Below are 18,845 nucleotides of genomic sequence, written 5' to 3'. Positions count from 1 at the left end.
TCTGCCTGAGCCTTTTAGAGGAGGAGCTCCACTGTCTGTACAGTATCTGGTGGTGAATTAAAATAAGTGGAGATAATTGTTTATTACCAGACTGTCCTTCACCTTGATTTGCACCGATTCCATTTTTTTTTTTCTGTGAAGCTCCTTTAAATTCAATTGTCATTTGAGTAAGTGTCCACTAGATGGTGGTGTTTCCAGCTTTCTTTTCCTTCCACGGAGAATTTGTGCCGAATAGAATTTGACATATCAAAAATTCATTCAGAATTGTTGCAGGCAGCTTCAACAGAATTAGTGGTTGTAGCTCAGAGAAATTTAACTACTTATGTAACTTTAAACCGCAGCCATTTATAGCAATGTCCCGTAATATTTGAATGCCCAGTATTCAATTTAGACTGATTAAAATACTCAAAACTGTTAAAAAAAAAAAAGAGTCTCATTTAAAATGTGCTTTTATATATCTGAGTCAACACAGCAACAGTACAGGGAAATTCCCATAAACATACTGTGTAATGTACAAAATAGAATAACTTATTCTGTCAGGAAATCAAGACCTGCTCTGTGACAGTGTTTTATTTATACATGGACAAAAGATAATCCACACAAAATAAGTTAATGGATGAAAAAATTTTCTCATAAATTTCACAAGAACAAAAAAAAACAAAAAACAAAACAAATCTTTAATTTTAGATTTTACACAACAGATGTAAACAAGAAGACCAGAACAAAAATCTTCATAAATATGAATATTAAAAAACAGAGGAGTCTTTGGATTAGATTACCCATGAACCAGTTTCCTCGGCTTCCAACCGTCCCAACATTAAACCAGTTTCACCAGTCTCTCACTGGCCTCCCAGGTTTTTTTGTCACACCGGCGTCTCTTGCAAAAGGACGCAGAGTGGCAGGTTGGCAGTAAACCAAATATCCCCCGCTGTGTTTGGTGGCCTCATCCGACACAGCACAGTAGACGACAGTCTGAGCTCCGACCTCACTCGATACGTAAAACAACCACATGACCACCTGCATCAGCATCCGGCACAGCAACGAGTAGTGGCTCGTCCAGTTACTTTGCACAAAACCTGTCAGACAGAAACACCAGGGTGAATATTAAACTGTGAAAAGAAATATAAACAGTATATACTGCATGTTAGGGCTTGTTAAGATCTCTGACTTGTGGTATTGTGGTATACACTCAGTTTGTAAATTTGATTCGAAAAACAATTTACATATGAAATTAAAAAGTAGCCTGTATTATATTATCCCTAATAGACAGTTCTTCTTTGATTATTGATTAATTTGCAGGCAGTTTCGTATGTGTAACTTATAAATATGCATCCAACATAAATTACAAGCGTGACCTAATATCCAAGTGGTTGTGTTACATAGCACATGCCCTTATGTGTCCTGAGTTACAACTAAAAGCATTTAGAATGACCCAGGTTGTTATTTTTAGAAGTAAGTGGTGACGTGCACAAACTGTACGTCCCCAGCTGGTTACAGGTGCTGCACAAAAGTAGCAGACAAATGAAAGGGAGATGCTGCCAGTAAACTAAAAGTGAAAGGTTTGTCAAACATACCAATGCCTAAGGTTAAGACATTACATCATAAATGCATTCAGCAATTTTTGTCACTCTCCTTCTCACCTTATAAAAGCTTAGCTGTCGTATTTTCGGTTTAACTGCAGAGAGTGAATGTACTATAAAAAAGACAGTGAGAAAACTTTTTTTTGATGCAGAGAAACAGACACCCTCATATTATCTTCTTTCTCCTTCAGCAACATTACATTTCAACATGAGCTGAATTTCATGAATGTAAAAAAGGCATTCGTTACCAGGGTGCACTGCATAGGTGGTCACTCCTTTCCCTTTAGTGATGCGGGCCAGTTCCTGACTGAAGTAGATGTTAGCCAGCTTCCTGCAGCAGTAGGTGAAGAAGGGCAGCAGGTTGTAGTTGAGGTCCAGGGCTGCAAAATGAAGCCGCTGATAAACCATTGAAGCTGAAATCCTCATTGAACGTACCTGGTGGTGCAGCTCTGCTTCTAAACTGCATAAAGTGTCCTCCTCTGGTCTCTCAGGGTCAGTGCGAGCTCTACTGCCTTCCTGCCAGCTGCTTAGTCAGACGAAGCGTCACTGAGAGAATCTGTAGCCACTGTGTTCGCTCTGACCTTCTGCCATCTTCTTTCTCCAGCCGCTGAACTATACTGAAAACACTGAGCAAGCTTCTATGTGTCGGCTCTCTTTCACTCTTTCCTCCCTTCCCCTCTGTTTCCAGGCTTCTTGGGTCATTTCTCTGCAGCTGACTCTTTCTAGTTTGTCTGTTTTTGTCAGTTTGGGTTTTACTTCTGTATAATAATATTAATCCTCTAGTTCTCGGATTCTTCTTCAGATCATTGCTCTGTTCTCGTACGCGAACATGTGTTAAGGTGTTAACAATAAAAAAAAACTTTAAATAGAAAGTTCACTGTCTCTCTGTGTGTTTACAGAAGGATAAAAGTCCAGTGTGACTTTGATTTCTTTTTATTGACAGAGATCATCAAAGATATGCACGAAACCACTGACACTGTTCTGTTAACTAGAATAAATCCTGAAGTGTTGTTTCACAGGAAAAGTTTAAATGAAGACACAGGAACAAACATGTGTGAACAGATGTTGAATGAAGATAAACAGACACTAAAACAGACATCCACAATTCACAGACATTCACAAAGATCAACATTTTCTCATATGTGAACTGATTAGAGGTAGATGGGTTCCTCCCTATGAGCTTAAGGTTCCTCTCAAGGTTTCTTCCCTCTGGGGGTCTCAGGCCTGGTTCTGAATTCAGACTAACCTTGTCGTTGACCATTCTTAGAATATGTGTTCATGCTTTAATGTCTTGTTTTGGTCTTTACTGTGAATCTACAAAAACTAAACAACTAAAACAAGATGTCTGTTAAAAGCAGACAGTTGTTTCTTCTGATCTTATCGACAAACTAACAACAAAAAAATTGAATTAATTATGTAGTTTTTAAAACCCTTTCAAAAGTGACAATGGACTCATCAGCTCCACCTATTGAACAACTTTTACATGCTGTCAATGTTGTACACTACAGACCAAACGTTTGGAAGCAAGATCAAATTCGTACAAAAAGGACAAAAAAAGATGGTAGTTTCATTGGTATAACTTTGCAACAAAATAAACATGATCATTATATAAAGAGTAACTTATCAGAAGACATTTTTAACATAATTTATCATGCATTTGAGTTTTTCTTGCTTAGACTTTGCTTTCTTCAAAGTAACCTCCTCTGGCTTTTACAACAGCGTGGCATGTACAAGGCATTCGATACACAAGTTTTTTAAGGTATGTGCTAGGAATTACATTCCAAGCTTTCTTAAGCTCATCAAGAAGAGACTGCTGATTCATGGGAGGCGCTTTTCTGACTGATCGATCCAATTCATCTCACACAAGCTCAATTGCAGTGATGTCTGGAGACCGAGGGGGCCAAAGCATCTTTCTTCCATTGCAAATCTTCTCGATTCTAAAACTAAGCCCGTCTTTTCTTTTGTTGTCATTTATTCAGCAATGGCCAAATGGTGCATATCACTGAAAGCAATGTCTGATGCAATAAATGCATCCCAAAATACAAAGAACTCATACTGTTTTTTTTTTTTTTTTTTTTTAAAAAAGGCATTGTGAACAAAAACTTGAAGGTGCTTCCAAATGTTTGACCTCTGTTGGCCTCGCTTCCAAACTTTTGGTCCGTAGTGTACATGAAAAACACACAGTTAAATGTGTAATAAACCTGAATTAATTGACATTGATCTTCCTTTGACAGATTTTAATGTCAGTGGTTTTGGCATCAACAGCTTTTCCAATACTAATATATGGGAAGAGTTTCCCAGTGAAGATGTCTCTGTAGGTGTAGATCTCAGTCTGGTCTTCAGAGTTGTAGAAGGACACCTGTCCACTCTCATAGTCCAGCTGGACCCTGATCCTCTGGAGACTCTTCTTCACTGTCACAGTCTGACCATCACCATTAGTGTATTCTCCATCATCATACTTCAAACACCAGAATCCATTTTCTGGTGAGGCTACAGGTTCATTCTTGTCAACTGTCTCTTTGACTAAACCTATAATCCAGTCCGGATGATCTCCCACCTCCACCTCCCAGCTGTGTTTCCCTGAGCTGAAGCCCTCAGAGCCCAGAACATCAGGAAACTTAGTGAATCTCTCTGGATTGTCAGGGAGATCCTGTCCTGTGTCTCCACGTCTCACACTGGTCAGATCATCAGACAGATAGAGAATGGGGTGTGCAGTGTTTGGGTCCAGAATGACAGGACTGAAGTGGACCTTCTCCTCCATCTTCTTCCAGACTCTGAAGGCCAGGTTGCCCAGGTGTTTGGCCACATCTATCAGGACTCCTGAGACCAGCTTTGGATCTGAGTGTGAGCACTGAGCTCTGGCTGTGGTCTGAGTGGGTTTATAACTGCTGAGGAACGGCATATTGTCTTTCTCCAGCTCTTGTTCAACAGCAGAGATACTGTCTGACAGAGAGTTGATCTGCTCCTTAGTTCTTTTCATCTCTCTGCTGATAATCTCCTCTTTCTGCTCCCCTTCCTTCTTCAGAGCTGCCAGTCTGGACTCCTCTTCATCTTTCAGGAACTGGTGGAGTTTGTTGAACTCTGCTCTGATCTTGTTTTCTGTGAACAGCAGCTGGTTCCTGGAGTGTTGAATTATCTTATTGTAAGTGATCGCCACTTGTTCATATTTGTCCCTCTTTTCCTCCAGAGATGTTAGGTCAGATTCCAGCTGCTCCTTCAAGTCACTGACTGCTTGTTTAAGAGGAACCACTTTGTGAGTCTGGTGGAGAGAAAACTCACAGACTGGACACACAGCTTTCTGCTCATCATTACAGAAGTAATTCACTTCTGAGTGTTTAACACACACCTCCTTCTTTATCTCCTTTTCTTTATCAGTTATAGCTGAACTCTGACTCTGTCTCTTGGCAAAGGAGTCAGCCAGTTCCTTCAGGCTAAAATTCACATTGAGACTTTCTTTTGAGGATTTTCTTTTACAAATAGGACAGTTTTTGTTTCCAGCTTGTTCCCAGAATTTCTGCAGGCAGCTTGAACAGAAGTTGTGGTTGCAGCTCAGAGACACAGGGTCTCTGAACGTCTCTGAACACACATGGCAGCTCAGGAAATTTTGAAAAAGCTTCTCAGCCATTTCCTTAGTTTGATTCCAGATTGTTTTAAATTTAGAGACTCACCAAACTTTAAGGTCTTCCACTTGAAATCCTCTTCAGTTGTCTTGTTCTTGAACACTGATCCCGTCTCCACCTGATCAACAATGAAAATCTTTGACTTTCACCTACTTGTGTTATGGGTGGAGCTGGTTTTTAATTGTGTGCTTTCTAGACTCCTACAGATGGTGCTGTTTTTTTGTTACAAATGTTCTCCCAAAAACCTTTGACGTGAATGTCAAACCCTGTCAGTTTCTGAGAGACGTGCATGTGAAACAGTCCTGAAGATGTAAAATACTTGAGTCCATTAAACTGCAAACTTTAGTGGAGTATACACAATTCAGACATAACATAATGACCACATTCCTAATATTGTGCAGGTCTCCCTTGTGCCTCCAAAACAATTGTGAATCATCAGAATGGACATGAGCCTTGTGAGGGTGTCCTGTGGTGTTAGTGGTCTTTGGGTCCTATGGGTTGAGGGGAGGGTACGGATACTTGATCAGTTTGGGATCTAGTGAATTTGGAGGACAGGTCAACATCTTGTGCATGTTTTTCATTTTTGTGTGTGTGTCTGTGTCAGGCTGCATACTTCGACTAAGTTTAAGTCTACTTCTCCTGTATGTGGTCATAATGTTGTGGCTGATCAGTGTATAAACCACATTGTTAATTATACAACAGCTGATGTTCATTCAGCAGAAATCTTTTGAAAGTGAAGAGACAGAAATATAAAATCTAAGTTCCTAGGTCACATTCATTTTTCCTTCCAAAGGAAGTTTTTGTGACTTTTTTCCAGACTGATAGTTTGTGGCAGGAAAGATCTGCCTGAGCCTTTTAGAGGAGGAGCTCCACTGTCTGTACAGTATCTGGTGGCGAATGAAAATAAGTGGAGATTATTGTTTATTACCAGACTGTCCTTCACCCTAATTTGCACCGATTCCATTTTTTCCCCTGTGAAGCTCGTTGAAATTCAATTGTCATTTGAGTAAGTGTCCACTAGATGGTGATGTTTCCAGCTTTCTTTTCCTTCCACGGAGAATTTGTGCCGAACAGAATTTGACATAACAGAAAATCATTCAGAATTTTTTTAGGCAGCTTTCACAGAATTAGTGGTTGTAGCTCAGGGAAATTTAACTACTTCTGTAACTTTCAACCAAAACCATTTATAGCTATGTCTCGTAACATTTGAATGTTCAGTATTCAGTTTAGACTGATTTAAATACTCAAAACAACTGAAAAAAAAGTCTCTTTTAAAATGTGCGTTTATATATTTTAATTAACACAGCAACAGTATGGGGAAATTCCCATAAACATAGTGTGTAATGTACAAAACAGAATAATTTATTCTCTCAGGAAATCAAGACCCGCTCTGTGACAGTGTTTTATTTATACATGGACAAAAGATAATCCACACAAAATAAGTTAATGGACGAAAATATTTAATACAACAAAAAAATCTTAATTTTAATTTAATCCACAGAAAAACCAAAACCAAAACAAGAAATTTATTTATTTAAACGATGGACAAAAGATTCCAACAAATAATTATGCAAATTTTTCATTAAACAAAACAAAAAGTCTTTATTATTACACAAATGAAGACCAGAACAAAAATCTTCATAAATATGAATATTAAAAAACAGAGGAGTCTTTGGAATAGATTTACCCATGAACCAGTTTCCTCAGCTTCCAACCGTCCCAACATTAAGTCAGTTTCATGTCTTGTATTTGAATCAATATTTATTTCTGCACGCATCCTTTACTCACACGTATGACACATGTTTATCTCCTTCCTCCTCCTATTTCTCTTTTTCTGTCTCCACCTTGCCAGCCTTAGGTAGATGTCCCTCCATATGCGTTTAAGTTTCCACTCGAGGTTTCTTCCCTCTGGGTGAGACAACGAACGGAACAAGGTGAATCCAACATTCAGACGCCAATAGTAGGGTTTTGCAAAGGATCTTTATTTATAGGGAGCAGGTTGCAGATACGGGAAAGCAGGTGAGTCCGGGAAGGCTTAGCGGCAGACGGAAACTGGGTGGCGAGGGAGGAATGGCGAAGATCGGAGTTGGGAAGGGATCGGCAGTGCGCTGAATGGGCTGGAGGTGGAGAAAACAGTTGCTGGTTACTGAGCGAGAAGGCAAATAACACGATGAAGACTTGAACTCTAGGAAGAACGCTCCGAGAAGACGAGGGAAAAAAACCTCTAGGAGGTGAACCAAGAGTTTACCGAAGTGAGAACTTCAAAGATTTGGCGATGGGTAAGTGAAGAGCCGGTATATTTAAAACAGAGACAGGTGAGGAGTCGATGGAAAACAGGTGTGCGCCCTGCAGCCGCTGACCACGCTTGGACCCGCCCCTAGGGAGGAGACAAAGAATGACAGGGAGGGGAGGGGAGGGGAGGGGAGCACAACAGGAGAGACTGGAAGTGGCCATGACTCTGGGGGTCTCAGGCCTGATTCTGAATTCAGTCTAATCTTGTCGTGGTCCATTCTTACAATACGTGTTCATGCCTTAATGTCTTGTTTTGAGCTTTATTGTAAATCCACAAAAACTTAAAACAAAGAAAAGATGACAAAGAAAAGTGACACGATCAGAAGTATTTGATAAAGTCAATGAGTTAGATGCTGCTGACCAGGTTAAAAAGCAAAAGACTTTTACACATCTCAAAAACGAACTGTTGTTTCTGCTGATCTTATCGACAAACTAACAACAAAACATTGAATTAAAATCAAAACCTTTCAAAAGTGAAATGGACTCATCATCTTCAGATATTGAATAAACTTTACATGTTATCAATGTTGTACACGAAAACACACAGGTAAGTGTGTAATAAACCTTTATTAATTGACATTAATCTCCCTTTGACAGGTTTTGATGTCAGAGGTTTTGACATCAACAGCATCTCTGACATAAAAATATGGGAAGAGTTTCTCAGTGAAGGTGTCTCTGTAGGTGTAGATCTCAGTCTCGTCTTCAGAGTTGTAGAAGGACACCTGTCCACTCTCATAGTCCAGCTGGACCCTGATCCTCTGGAGACTCTTCTTCACTGTCACAGTCTTGTCATCACCATCAGTGTATTCTCCATCATCATGACATAAACACCAGAATCCATTTTCTGGTGAGGCTACAGCTTCATTCTTGTCAACTGTCTCTTTGACTAAACCTATAATCCATCTAGGATGATCTCCCACCTCCACCTCCCAGCTGATTTTCCCTGAGCTGAAGCCCTCAGATCCAAGAACTTCATTATATTCAGTGAATCTCTCTGGATTGTCAGGGAGATCCTGATTTGTGTCTCCACGTCTCACACTGGTCAGATCATCAGACAGATAGAGAATGGGGTTTGCAGTGTTTGGGTCCAGAATGACAGGACTGAAGTGGACCTTCTCCTCCATCTTCTTCCAGACTCTGAAGGCCAGGTTGCCCAGGTGTTTGGCCACATCTATCAGGACTCCTGAGACCAGCTGTGGATCTGACAGTGAGCACTGGGCTCTGGCTGTGGTCTGAGTGGGTTTATAACTGCTGAGGAACGGCATATTGTCTTTCTCCAGCTCTCGTTCAACAGCAGAGATACTGTCTGACAGAGAGTTGATCTGCTCCTGAATCCTCTTCATCTCTCTGCTGATAATCTCCTCTTTCTGCTCCCCTTCCTTCTTCAGAGCTGCCAGTCTGGACTCCTCTTCCTCTCTCAGGAACTGGTGGAGTTTGTTGAACTCTGCTCTGATCTTGTTTTCTGTGAACAGCAGCTGGTTCTTGGAGTGTTGAATTATCTTTTTGTAAGTGATCTCCACTTGTTCATATTTGTCCCTCTTTTCCTCCAGAGATGTTAGGTCAGATTCCAGCTGCTCCTTCAAGTCACTGACTGCTTGTTTTAGAGGAACCACTTTGTGACTCTGGTGGAGAGAAAACTCACAGATGGGACACACAGCTTTCTGCTCATCCTCACAGAACCAATAAGGCATTTCTGAGTGTTCAACACACACCTCCTCCTCCTTCTTTATCTCCTTTTCTTTATCAGTTATAGCTGAACTCTGACTCTGTCTCTTGGCAAAGGAGTCAGCCAGTTCCTTCAGGCTAAAATTCACATTGAGACTTTCTTTTGAGGATTTTCTTTTACAAATAGGACAGTTTTTGTTTCCAGCTTGTTCCCAGAATTTCTGCAGGCAGCTTGAACAGAAGTTGTGGTTGCAGCTCAGAGACACGGGGTCTTTGAAAGTCTCTGAACACACATGGCAGCTCAGGAAATTTTTAAGAAGCTTCTCAGCCATTTCTGTAGTTTGATTCCAAGTTGTTTTTAATTTAGAGACTCACCAAACTTTAAGGTCTTCCACTTGAAATCCTCTTCAGTTGTGTTGTTCTTGAGCACTGATCCTGTCTCCACCTGATCAACAATGAAAATCTTTGACTTTCACCTACTTGTGTTATGGGTGGAGCTGGTTTTTAATTGTGTGCTCTCTAGACGCCTATAGACGGTGCTGTTTTTTTTGTTACAAATGTTCTCCCAAAAACCTTTGATGTGATTGTCAAACCTTGTCAGTTTCTGAGAGACGTGCATGTGAAACAGTCCTGAAGTTGTAAAATACTTGAGCCCATTAAGCTGCAAACTTTAGTGGAGTATACACCAGTCGGAAATAACATAATGACAACCTTCCTTATATTGTACAGGTCTCCCTTTTGCCTCCAATGGACATGAGCTTTCTCAGGGTGTCCTATGGTGTTAGTGGACTTTGGGTCCTATAGGTTAAGGGGAGGGTACGGATACTTGATCAGTTTGGGATCTAGAGAATTTGGAGGACAGGTCAACATCTTGTGCATGTTTTTCATTTTGTGTGTGTGTCTGTGTCAGGCTGCATACTTAGACTAAGTCTAAGTCTACTTCTCCTGTATGTGGTCATAATATTGTGGCTGATCAGTGTATAAACCACATTGTTCATTATATAACAGCTGATGTTCATTTAGCAGAAATATTTCGAAATTAAACAGACAGAAATATAAAATCTAAGTTATTAGGTCACAAAAGAGGGTTTAGTGACATTTTTGATTTCTTTTATTGACAGAGATCATCAAAGATATGCATGAAACCACTGACATTGTTCTGTTAACTAGAATAAATCCTGAAGTGTTGTTTAACAGGAGAAGTTTAAATGAAGACACAGGAACAAACAGCAGCTCCAAATGTTGAATGAAGACACGCAGACACTGAAACAGACGTCCACAATTCACAGACATTCACAAAGATCAACATTTTCTCATATGTGAACTGATTCTGTCTCTATAACTGACATTTTATTGGATAAAAATCACTGAAACATCTTTATCAACACAATCATCAGGCTGTAATTTGGACCAAACCTTAACAAGAAATATTAACCGTGTCTAACTTAATATAAAAAGAAAACTTTACACATAAAATTCTATCTAGAAAAAACAAAAATCAATTAAAGATCAAGTTTGTAAAGAATGTGTCAGGTGCAGGCGGTAAACAAATTACTACAATCTGCTTTTTCTTTAAGAATGAGACAATGCTCTTCTGTTATTATATGATTTAATGTGAAATTTCTTCTCGTTAGAAATTATTCATCTCATTCATCAACCTGTCCAGTCTTCATGACCTGCAGTGATCCACTACCTGAATGAATGACATGCATCTCATATATTCAGTCATGTCTTGTATTTAAATCAAGATTCATTTCTACATGCATCCTTTACTCACTACTCAAGGTTTCTTCCCTCTGACTGTCTTTACACATCTTAAACTGAACAGTTGTTTCTTCTGATCTTATCGACAAACTAACAACAAAACATTGAATTAAAATCATGTCAGGATGTAGTTTTTAAAACCTTTCAAAAGTGACAATGTACTCATCAGCTCCAGATATTGAATAACTTTAAGTATTATCAATGTTGTACATGAAAAACATACAGTTAAGTGTGTAATAAACCTGAATTAATTAACATTACTGTCACTTTGACAAATTTTGATGTCAGTGGTTTTGGCATCAACAGCTTTTTTGACATAAAAATATGGGAAGAGTTTCTCAGTGAAGGTGTCTCTGTGGGTGTAGATTTCAGTCTGGTCTTCAGAGTTGTAGAAGGACACCTGTCCACTCTCATAGTCCAGCTGGACCCTGATCCTCTGGAGACTCTTCTTCACTGTCACAGTCTTGTCATCACCATTAGTGTATTTTCCACCATGATGTTTTAAACACCAGAATCCATTTTCTGGTGAGGACTTAGGTTCATTCTTGCCAACTGTCTCTTTGACTAAACCTATAATCCATTCATGATGATCCCCCACCTCCACCTCCCAGCTGTGTTTGCCTGAGCTGAAGCCCTCAGATCCAAGAACTTCATTATAATTAGCGAATCTCTCTGGATTGTCAGGGAGATCCTGGTCTGTGTCTCCACGTCTCACACTGGTCAGATCATCAGACAGATAGAGCCGGGGGTTTGCAGTGTTTGGGTCCAGAATGACAAGACTGAAGTGGACCTTCTCCTCCATCTTCTTCCAGACTCTGAAGGCCAGGTTGCCCAGGTGTTTGGCCACATCTATCAGGACTCCTGAGACCAGCTGTGGATCTGAGTGTGAGCACTGAGCTCTGGCTCTGATCTGAGTGGGTTTATAACTGCTGAGGAACCGCACGTTGTCTTTCTCCAGCTCTTGTTTTACAGCAGAGATACTGTCTGACAGAGAGGAGATCTGCTCCTGAATCCTCTTCATCTCTCTGCTGATAATCTCCTCTTTCTGCTCCCCTTCCTTCTTCAGAGCTGCCAGTCTGGACTCCTCTTCCTCTTTCAGGAACTGGTGGAGTTTGTTGAACTCAACTCTGATCTTGTTTTCTGTGAACAGCAGCTGGTTCTTGGAGTGTTGAATCATCTTATTGTAAGTGGTCTCCACTTTTTTGTAGTTGTCTCTCTTGTCCTGTAGATGCTTTAAATCAGATTCCAGCTGCTCCTTCAAGCCACTGACTGCTTGTTTTAGCGGAACCACTTTGTGAGTCTGGTGGAGAGAAATCTTACAGACGGGACACACAGCTTTCTGCTCATCCTCACAGAACAAATAAGACACTTCTGAGTGTTCAACACACACCTCCTCCTCCTTCTTTATCTCCTTTTCTTTATCAGTTATAGCTGAACTCTGACTCTGTCTCTTGGCAAAGGAGTCAGCCAGTTCCTTCAGGGTAAAATTCACATCAAGATCTTCTTTTGAGGATTTTCTTTTACAAATAGGACAATTTTTGTTTCCAGCTTGTTCCCAGAATTTCTGCAGGCAGCTTGAACAGAAGTTGTGGTTGCAGCTCAGAGACACGGGGTCTTTGAAAGTCTCTGAACACACATGGCAGCTCAGGAAATTTTGAAAAAGCTTCTCAGCCATTTCTGTGGTTTGATTCCAGGTTGTTTGTAATTTAGAGACTCACCTAACTTTAAGTTCTTCCACTTGAAAACGTCTTAAGTTGTGTTCTTGATCCCGTCTCCACACCGATCAACAACAAAAAACTTTCACTTTCATTTACTTGTGTTATGGGTGGAGCTGATTTCATTGTTATGAAAAAGGTGAAACGTCTCTTTGGGTGTGTCTCCACTAGATGGTGGTGTTTCTTCGTCTTATTTATAAGAAATAAGAAATAATTTTCCCAAAAGAATTTGATGTGATTGTCAAACCCTGACAGCTCCTGAGAGACGTGCATGTGAAAAAGTCCTGAAACATAAGTAGACGACTCATTGAAAAACAATTTATATCAATGTTTGTGACACTAGTAAGCTGTTTATTGCCTGGGAGTAAGATGTAAAAAACTTGAGCCCATTAAGCTGCAAACTTTAGTGGAGTATACACCAATCAGACATAACATTATGAGCACCTTCGTAATACTGTGCAGGCCTCCCTATTGCCTCCAAAACATTTGTGAACCATCAGAGAATGGACATGAGCCTTGTGAGGATGTCCTGTGGTGTTAGTGGCCTTTGGGTCCTGTGGGTTGAGGGGAGGGTACGGATACTTGATCAGTTTGGGATCTAGTGAATTTGGAGGGCAGGTCAACATTTTGTGCATGCTTTTCATTTTTTTGTGTATTTATTTTGTGATAAACATCTTTATCAACACAATCATCAGGCTGTAATTTTGACCAAACCTCAACAATAAACATTAACCGTGTCTAACTTCATATACAAATAAAACTTTACACATAAAATTCTATCAAGAAAAAACAAAAATCAATTAAAAAAGCATCAAGTTTGTAAAGAATATGTCAGACACAAGTGCTAAACAAATTACTACAATCTGCTTTTTCTTTAAGAATGAGACATTGCTCTTCTGTGATTATATGATTTAACATGAAATTTCTTCTTGTTAGAAATTATTCATCTCATTCATCAACCTGTCCAGTCTTCATGACCTGCAGTGATCCACTACCTGAATGAATGACATCTAATATATTCAGCCATGTCTTTTATTTGAATCAAGATTCATTTCTACATGCATCCTTTACTCACCGCTCAAGGTTTCTTCCCTCTGACTGTCTTTACACATCTTAAAACTGAACAATTGTTTCTGCTGATCTTATCGTCAAACTAACAACAAAACATTGAATTAAAATCATGTAATGATCTAGTTTTTAAAACCTTTCAAAAATGACAATGAACTCATCAGCTCCAGATATTGAATAACTTTTACATATTATCAATGTTGTACATGAAAACACACAGTTAAGTGTGTAATAAACCTGAACTAATTGACATTAATCTCCCTTTGACAGATTTTGATGTCGGTGGTTTTGGCATCAACAGCTTTTTTGACATAAAAATATGGGAAGAGTTTCTCAGTGAAGGTGTCTCTGTGGGTGTAGATCTCAGTCTGGTCTTCAGAGTTGTAGAAGGACACCTGTCCACTCTCATAGTCCAGCTGGACCCTGATCCTCTGGAGACTCTTCTTCACTGTCACAGTCTTGTCATCACCATCAGTGTATTTTCCATCACCATGCTCTAAACACCAGAATCCATTTTCTGGTGAGGACACAGGTTCATTCTTGTCAACTGTCTCTTTGACCAAACCTATAATCCAGTCAGGATGATCTCCCACCTCCACCTCCCAGCTGTGTTTGCCTGAGCTGAAGCCCTCAGATCCAAGAACTTCATTATATTCAGTGAATCTCTCTGGATTGTAAGGGAGATCCTGATTTGTGTCTCCACGTCTCACACTGATCAGATCATCAGACAGATAGAGAATGGGGTTTGCAGTGTTTGGGTCCAGAATGACAGGACTGAAGTGGACCTTCTCCCCCATCTTCTTCCAGACTCTGAAGGCCAGGTTGCCCAGGTGTTTGGCCACATCTATCAGGACTCCTGAGACCAGCTGTGGATCTGAGTGTGAGCACTGAGCTCTGGCTTTGATCTGAATGGGTTTATAACTGCTGAGGAACGGCACGTTGTCTTTCTTCAGCTCTTGTTCAACAGCAGAGATACTGTCTGACAGAGAGTTGATCTGCTTCTTAGTTCTTTTCATCTTTCTGTTGATAATCTCCTCATTCTGCTCCCCTTCCTTCTTCAGAGCTGCCAGTCTGGACTCCTCTTCATCTTTCAGGAACTGGTGGAGTTTGGTGAACTCTGCTCTGATCTTGTTTTCTGTGAACAGTAGCTGGTTCCTGGAGTGTTGAATTATCTTATTGTAAGTGATCTCCACTTTTTTGTATTTGTCCCTCTTTTCCTCCAGACATGTTAAGTCAGATTCCAGCTGCTCCTTCAAGTCACTGACTGCTTGTTTAAGAGGAACCCCTTTGTGAGTCTGGTGGAGAGAAAACTCACAGACTGGACACACAGCTTTCTGCTCATCATTACAGAACAAATAAGACACTTCTGAGTGTTTAACACACACCTCCTCCTCCTTCTTTATCTCCTTTTCTTTATCAGTCACAGCTGAACTTTGACACTGTCTCTTGGCAAAGGAGTCAGCCAGTTCCTTCAGGGTAAAATTCACATCAAGATCTTCTTTTGAGGATTTTCTTTTACAAATAGGACAATTTTTGTTCCCAGCTTGTTCCCAGAATTTCTGCAGGCAGCTTGAACAGAAGTTGTGGTTGCAGTTCAGAGACACGGGGTCTTTGAAAGTTTCTGAACACACGTGGCAGCTCAGGAAATTTTTAAGAAGAGTTCTCTCAGCCATTTGATTCCAGACTGTTTTTAATTTAGAGACTCACCAAACTTTAAGTTCTTCCACTTGAAATCCTCTTAAGTTGTGTTGTTCTTGTGCACCGATCCTGTCTCCACCTGATCAACAACGTAAATCTTTGACTTTCACTTACTCCTCTTATGGGTGGAGCTGATTTTTGTGTGCCCTCTAAATGCCTATAGATGGTGCTGTTTCTTTGTTACAAATCTTTAAAGAATTCTCCCAAAAACCTTTGATGTCCTTCACCCGAATTTGCACTGATTCCATTTTTTTTTCTGTGAAGCTCGTTGAAATTCAATTGCCATTTGAATAAGTGTCCACTAGATGGTGGTGTTTCCAGGTTACAGATATCAACACAAACGTCTTCCTTTTCCTTTCACTGAGAATTTGTGCTGAATAGAATTTGAAAAAATAACTTAGAATTGTTGCAGGCAGCTTGAACAATATTAGTGGTTGCAGCTCAGAGAAATTTATGTAACTTTCAACCAGAACCATTTTTAGCCATGTCCCGTAATATTTGAATGTTCAGTATTCAGTTTAGACTGATTAAAATACTGTTGAAAATGTTGAAAAAAAATTAGTCTCATTTAAAATGTGATTTTATATATTATAGTCAACACAGCAACATTACGTGGAAATTCCCATGAACATACAGTGTACTGTACAAAATAGAATAATTTATTCTCTCAGGAAATCAAGACCCGCTCTGTGACACTGTTTTATTTATACATGGACAAAAGATAATCCACACAAAATAAGTTAATGGATGAAAAAACAAAAGGAATCTTTAATTTTGCATTTTACACAACAGATGTAAACATAAAGACCAGAACAAAAATCTTCATAAATATGAATATTAAAAAACATAGGAGTCTTTGGAATAGATTACCCATGAACCAGTTTGCTCAGCTTCCAACCGTCCCAACATTAAGCCAGTTTCACCAGTCTCTCACTGGCCTCCCACAGTTTTTTTGCCACACCGGCGTCTCTTGCAAAAGGACGCAGAGTGGCAGGTTGGCAGTCGACGAAGTATCCCCCGCTGTGTTTGGTGGCCTCATCCGACACAGCGCAGTAGACGACAGTCTGAGCTCCGACCTCACTCGACACGTAAAACATCCACATGACCACCTGCATCAGCATCCGGCACAGCAACGAGTAGTGGCTCGTCCAGTTACTTTGCACAAAACCTGGAGTCAGACAGAAACATCAGGGTGAATATTAACCTTTGAGAAGAAATATAAACAGTATATGCTGCACATTACGGCTTGTTGATAAAACATAGTGAAAACTTTAATGATGAATGTGAAAAAAATCACTCGTTACCAGGGTGCACTGCATATGTGGTCACTCCTTTCCCTTTAGTGATGCGGGCCAGTTCCTGACTGAAGTAGATGTTGGCCAGCTTGCTGCGGCAGTAGGTGAAGAAGGGCAGCAGGTTGTAGTTGAGGTCCTGGAAGTCCAGTTTCTGGTATTGGTAGGTGGAGCATGAAACAGTCACCACCCGGCTGGGGGCGCATTCCCTCAGACGAGGCAGGAGCAGGTTGGTAAGAAGGAAGTGACCCAAGTGATTGACTCCAAAACACATGCTGAAGCCGTCGTCCGTCCAGTCGAGGACGCCGGGCATGCCTGAAGAAACACAACACGGAGGGCGGAAAGATGTCAGGAGTGATAAGGTGTTATTCTTGAAAATGATTCACCTTCATGATCGGATGTGGTTTGCGTTCAGAGCGATCACAGGTAACCGGTCTAACTAACGACAGAGTCAGACTGTTGACTAATGACAACCTGACTGAGCGCTACCTGATGTCACTCCAGATGTTTCTACAGAGACCTTTCAATTAATAATTCTTAATAACGTTTCTCGATCTCCATCCTTTAATTCATACACAGAAAAACAAAGCAGGTCTTCCTCCTATGTGTTCCTTTGGTTTGTTTCATGACTTGAGAGTGAACCACCTTTGGCTTCAGTAAGAGTTATCAGGGTCTCGCTGTCTCGTGTTCAAGAAGTTTTCCGGAGCCGGTGCAGGAACAGAGGACAGAAGATCATCAGAGACCCCTCTCACCCACTCAATAAACTCTCTGAACTGCTGCCATCAGACAAAGGACTGAAGAAGAGTTTTCTACCACAAGCTGTTAGATTGTTGAACAGCATAATTGATGCAGGAAGGGCACAGTGCACCTACCATCACGCACTTATTTTATTTTAAGAATATGTATGTGAAGGTTCACAGTCATCCAGATCATGGTATATATCCAAAAATCGTTTAAAAAAGCAACTGGACTAGTTGGGTTTTGAGGAGACGCTCATCAGGACATGATTCAGTGGTCCAACTACAACTAAAGGACAAAGGACAATCCTTTAAAGGTAACAATGTCCCAATTTTAGCCAGAGAACAAAGACAGTGAAAGAGGAGTAAAGTCCAGTTGCTGTGAAGCTGCACAGATCTCTGAAAGAAGCACATTTTCATTCTGCCCTATCTAATCTAATCTGAACCCTCCCTCACCTGCATTATTGATCAGGATGTCGAGCCTCTTCTCTCTCTGCAGAAAGTTCTTACAGAAGTCCCTCACAGAGCGCAGGCTGGCCAGGTCCAGCTTCATGTGAAGCACGTTGAGGCTGTGGCTCTTGAACTTGATCTCCCTCACGGCCTTCTCGGCCTTTTCCGGGTCCCGACACGCGATGATGACACGGGCACCTCTCGTTGCCAGGGCAACTGCTGCCTCCTTGCCAATGCCAGAATTTCCACCTGAAATAAATGAATTAGGTATTATTGGTCATGTAATTTTCATTATTATGCTTTAATTTCTTTTATAAAATATTGCAAATTCATGAGCTACTCTCCTTTTGAGTTATATATTATTCGACTTTATTTCTCCCTGTCATACATGTATACCTGTAATATATTATTATAAATATATTATATTTAAATATATTTTTTTTATCTTACTGGCTGCAGGTACAACAATACATATAACTGTGCATGCGACAAATAAAATCTTATTTAATAAAGGCTTCTAACAAAACGATGTCAACAGAAAGGGGTCGTGTACTCGTTGAAACATTCACCTGTAATGAGAACAGTTTTGCCATCGAGTCTTTTCACGTCGGTGAAATGTCTCCTCCTTTTCATGTATTTCAACATGAAGAAAAACAATAAAGATGCGATAGTCGTGTAGAGAAAATACATTTCCCTGTGAGCACTAGCAGCTGTTAGCTTTCTGGCTACAAGACGTAATGTGTCCGAGGCTCTGAGGATATTATTTGGGTTCTTGTCACGTTAACCGTGATGGAGCAGAGAGTATCCGGGACGTACTGAACATACATAACAAAAGAAAAGTTATTTTTTCTTCTTTTTTTTCATACAACGACAGTTTACAATTAATTTCCAGCCATTCTGCAGGGAGAAGCACGGCGATACGACGTGCGCATGCGTCAAATGCTGAGCCAGAGATACCGTAGAG

General features: G+C 40.4%; 5 protein-coding genes across 5 annotated transcripts; all 5 read right to left on the bottom strand.

The window, feature by feature from the left end:
- Positions 1-954: 954 nt before the first annotated feature.
- LOC125012677 (nuclear factor 7, ovary-like) lies at positions 955-5,313 on the bottom strand. Its single transcript, XM_047592760.1, has 3 exons — positions 1,829-5,313; positions 1,641-1,693; positions 955-1,076 (listed from the first exon to the last, which is right to left on the bottom strand). Exon 1 carries the CDS (start codon positions 5,203-5,205, stop codon positions 3,787-3,789), a length of 1,419 nt encoding a protein of 472 aa, XP_047448716.1. The 5' UTR covers positions 5,206-5,313; the 3' UTR covers positions 955-1,076; positions 1,641-1,693; positions 1,829-3,786.
- A 1,512-nt stretch (positions 5,314-6,825) lies between these two features.
- LOC125012674 (nuclear factor 7, brain-like) lies at positions 6,826-9,619 on the bottom strand. The gene is made up of 2 exons (XM_047592758.1): positions 7,449-9,619; positions 6,826-7,317 (listed from the first exon to the last, which is right to left on the bottom strand). The coding sequence occupies exon 1, from the start codon at positions 9,487-9,489 to the stop codon at positions 8,062-8,064; it is 1,428 nt and encodes a 475-aa protein (XP_047448714.1). The 5' UTR covers positions 9,490-9,619; the 3' UTR covers positions 6,826-7,317; positions 7,449-8,061.
- Positions 9,620-10,281: 662 nt separating this feature from the next.
- On the bottom strand, positions 10,282-12,807 carry LOC125012676 (nuclear factor 7, brain-like). The gene has a single exon (XM_047592759.1). The coding sequence runs from the start codon at positions 12,594-12,596 to the stop codon at positions 11,169-11,171; it is 1,428 nt and encodes a 475-aa protein (XP_047448715.1). The 5' UTR covers positions 12,597-12,807; the 3' UTR covers positions 10,282-11,168.
- A 154-nt stretch (positions 12,808-12,961) lies between these two features.
- Positions 12,962-15,476, bottom strand: LOC125012673 (nuclear factor 7, brain-like). Its single transcript, XM_047592757.1, has one exon. It carries the CDS (start codon positions 15,375-15,377, stop codon positions 13,947-13,949), a length of 1,431 nt encoding a protein of 476 aa, XP_047448713.1. The 5' UTR covers positions 15,378-15,476; the 3' UTR covers positions 12,962-13,946.
- Positions 15,477-16,088: 612 nt separating this feature from the next.
- Positions 16,089-18,824, bottom strand: si:dkey-174n20.1 (uncharacterized protein LOC796174 homolog). The gene is made up of 4 exons (XM_047592761.1): positions 18,451-18,824; positions 17,888-18,130; positions 16,707-17,009; positions 16,089-16,570 (listed from the first exon to the last, which is right to left on the bottom strand). The coding sequence occupies exons 1-4, from the start codon at positions 18,569-18,571 to the stop codon at positions 16,311-16,313; spliced, it is 927 nt and encodes a 308-aa protein (XP_047448717.1). The 5' UTR covers positions 18,572-18,824; the 3' UTR covers positions 16,089-16,310.
- Positions 18,825-18,845: the final 21 nt, after the last annotated feature.

The sequence above is a fragment of the Mugil cephalus genome, chromosome 8 (assembly GCF_022458985.1).
Source record: "Mugil cephalus isolate CIBA_MC_2020 chromosome 8, CIBA_Mcephalus_1.1, whole genome shotgun sequence".
NCBI classification, from domain to species: domain Eukaryota; kingdom Metazoa; phylum Chordata; class Actinopteri; order Mugiliformes; family Mugilidae; genus Mugil; species Mugil cephalus.
The sequence above is the reverse complement of the archived record's forward strand: the minus strand, read 5'-3'. Positions and strand labels throughout refer to the sequence as shown.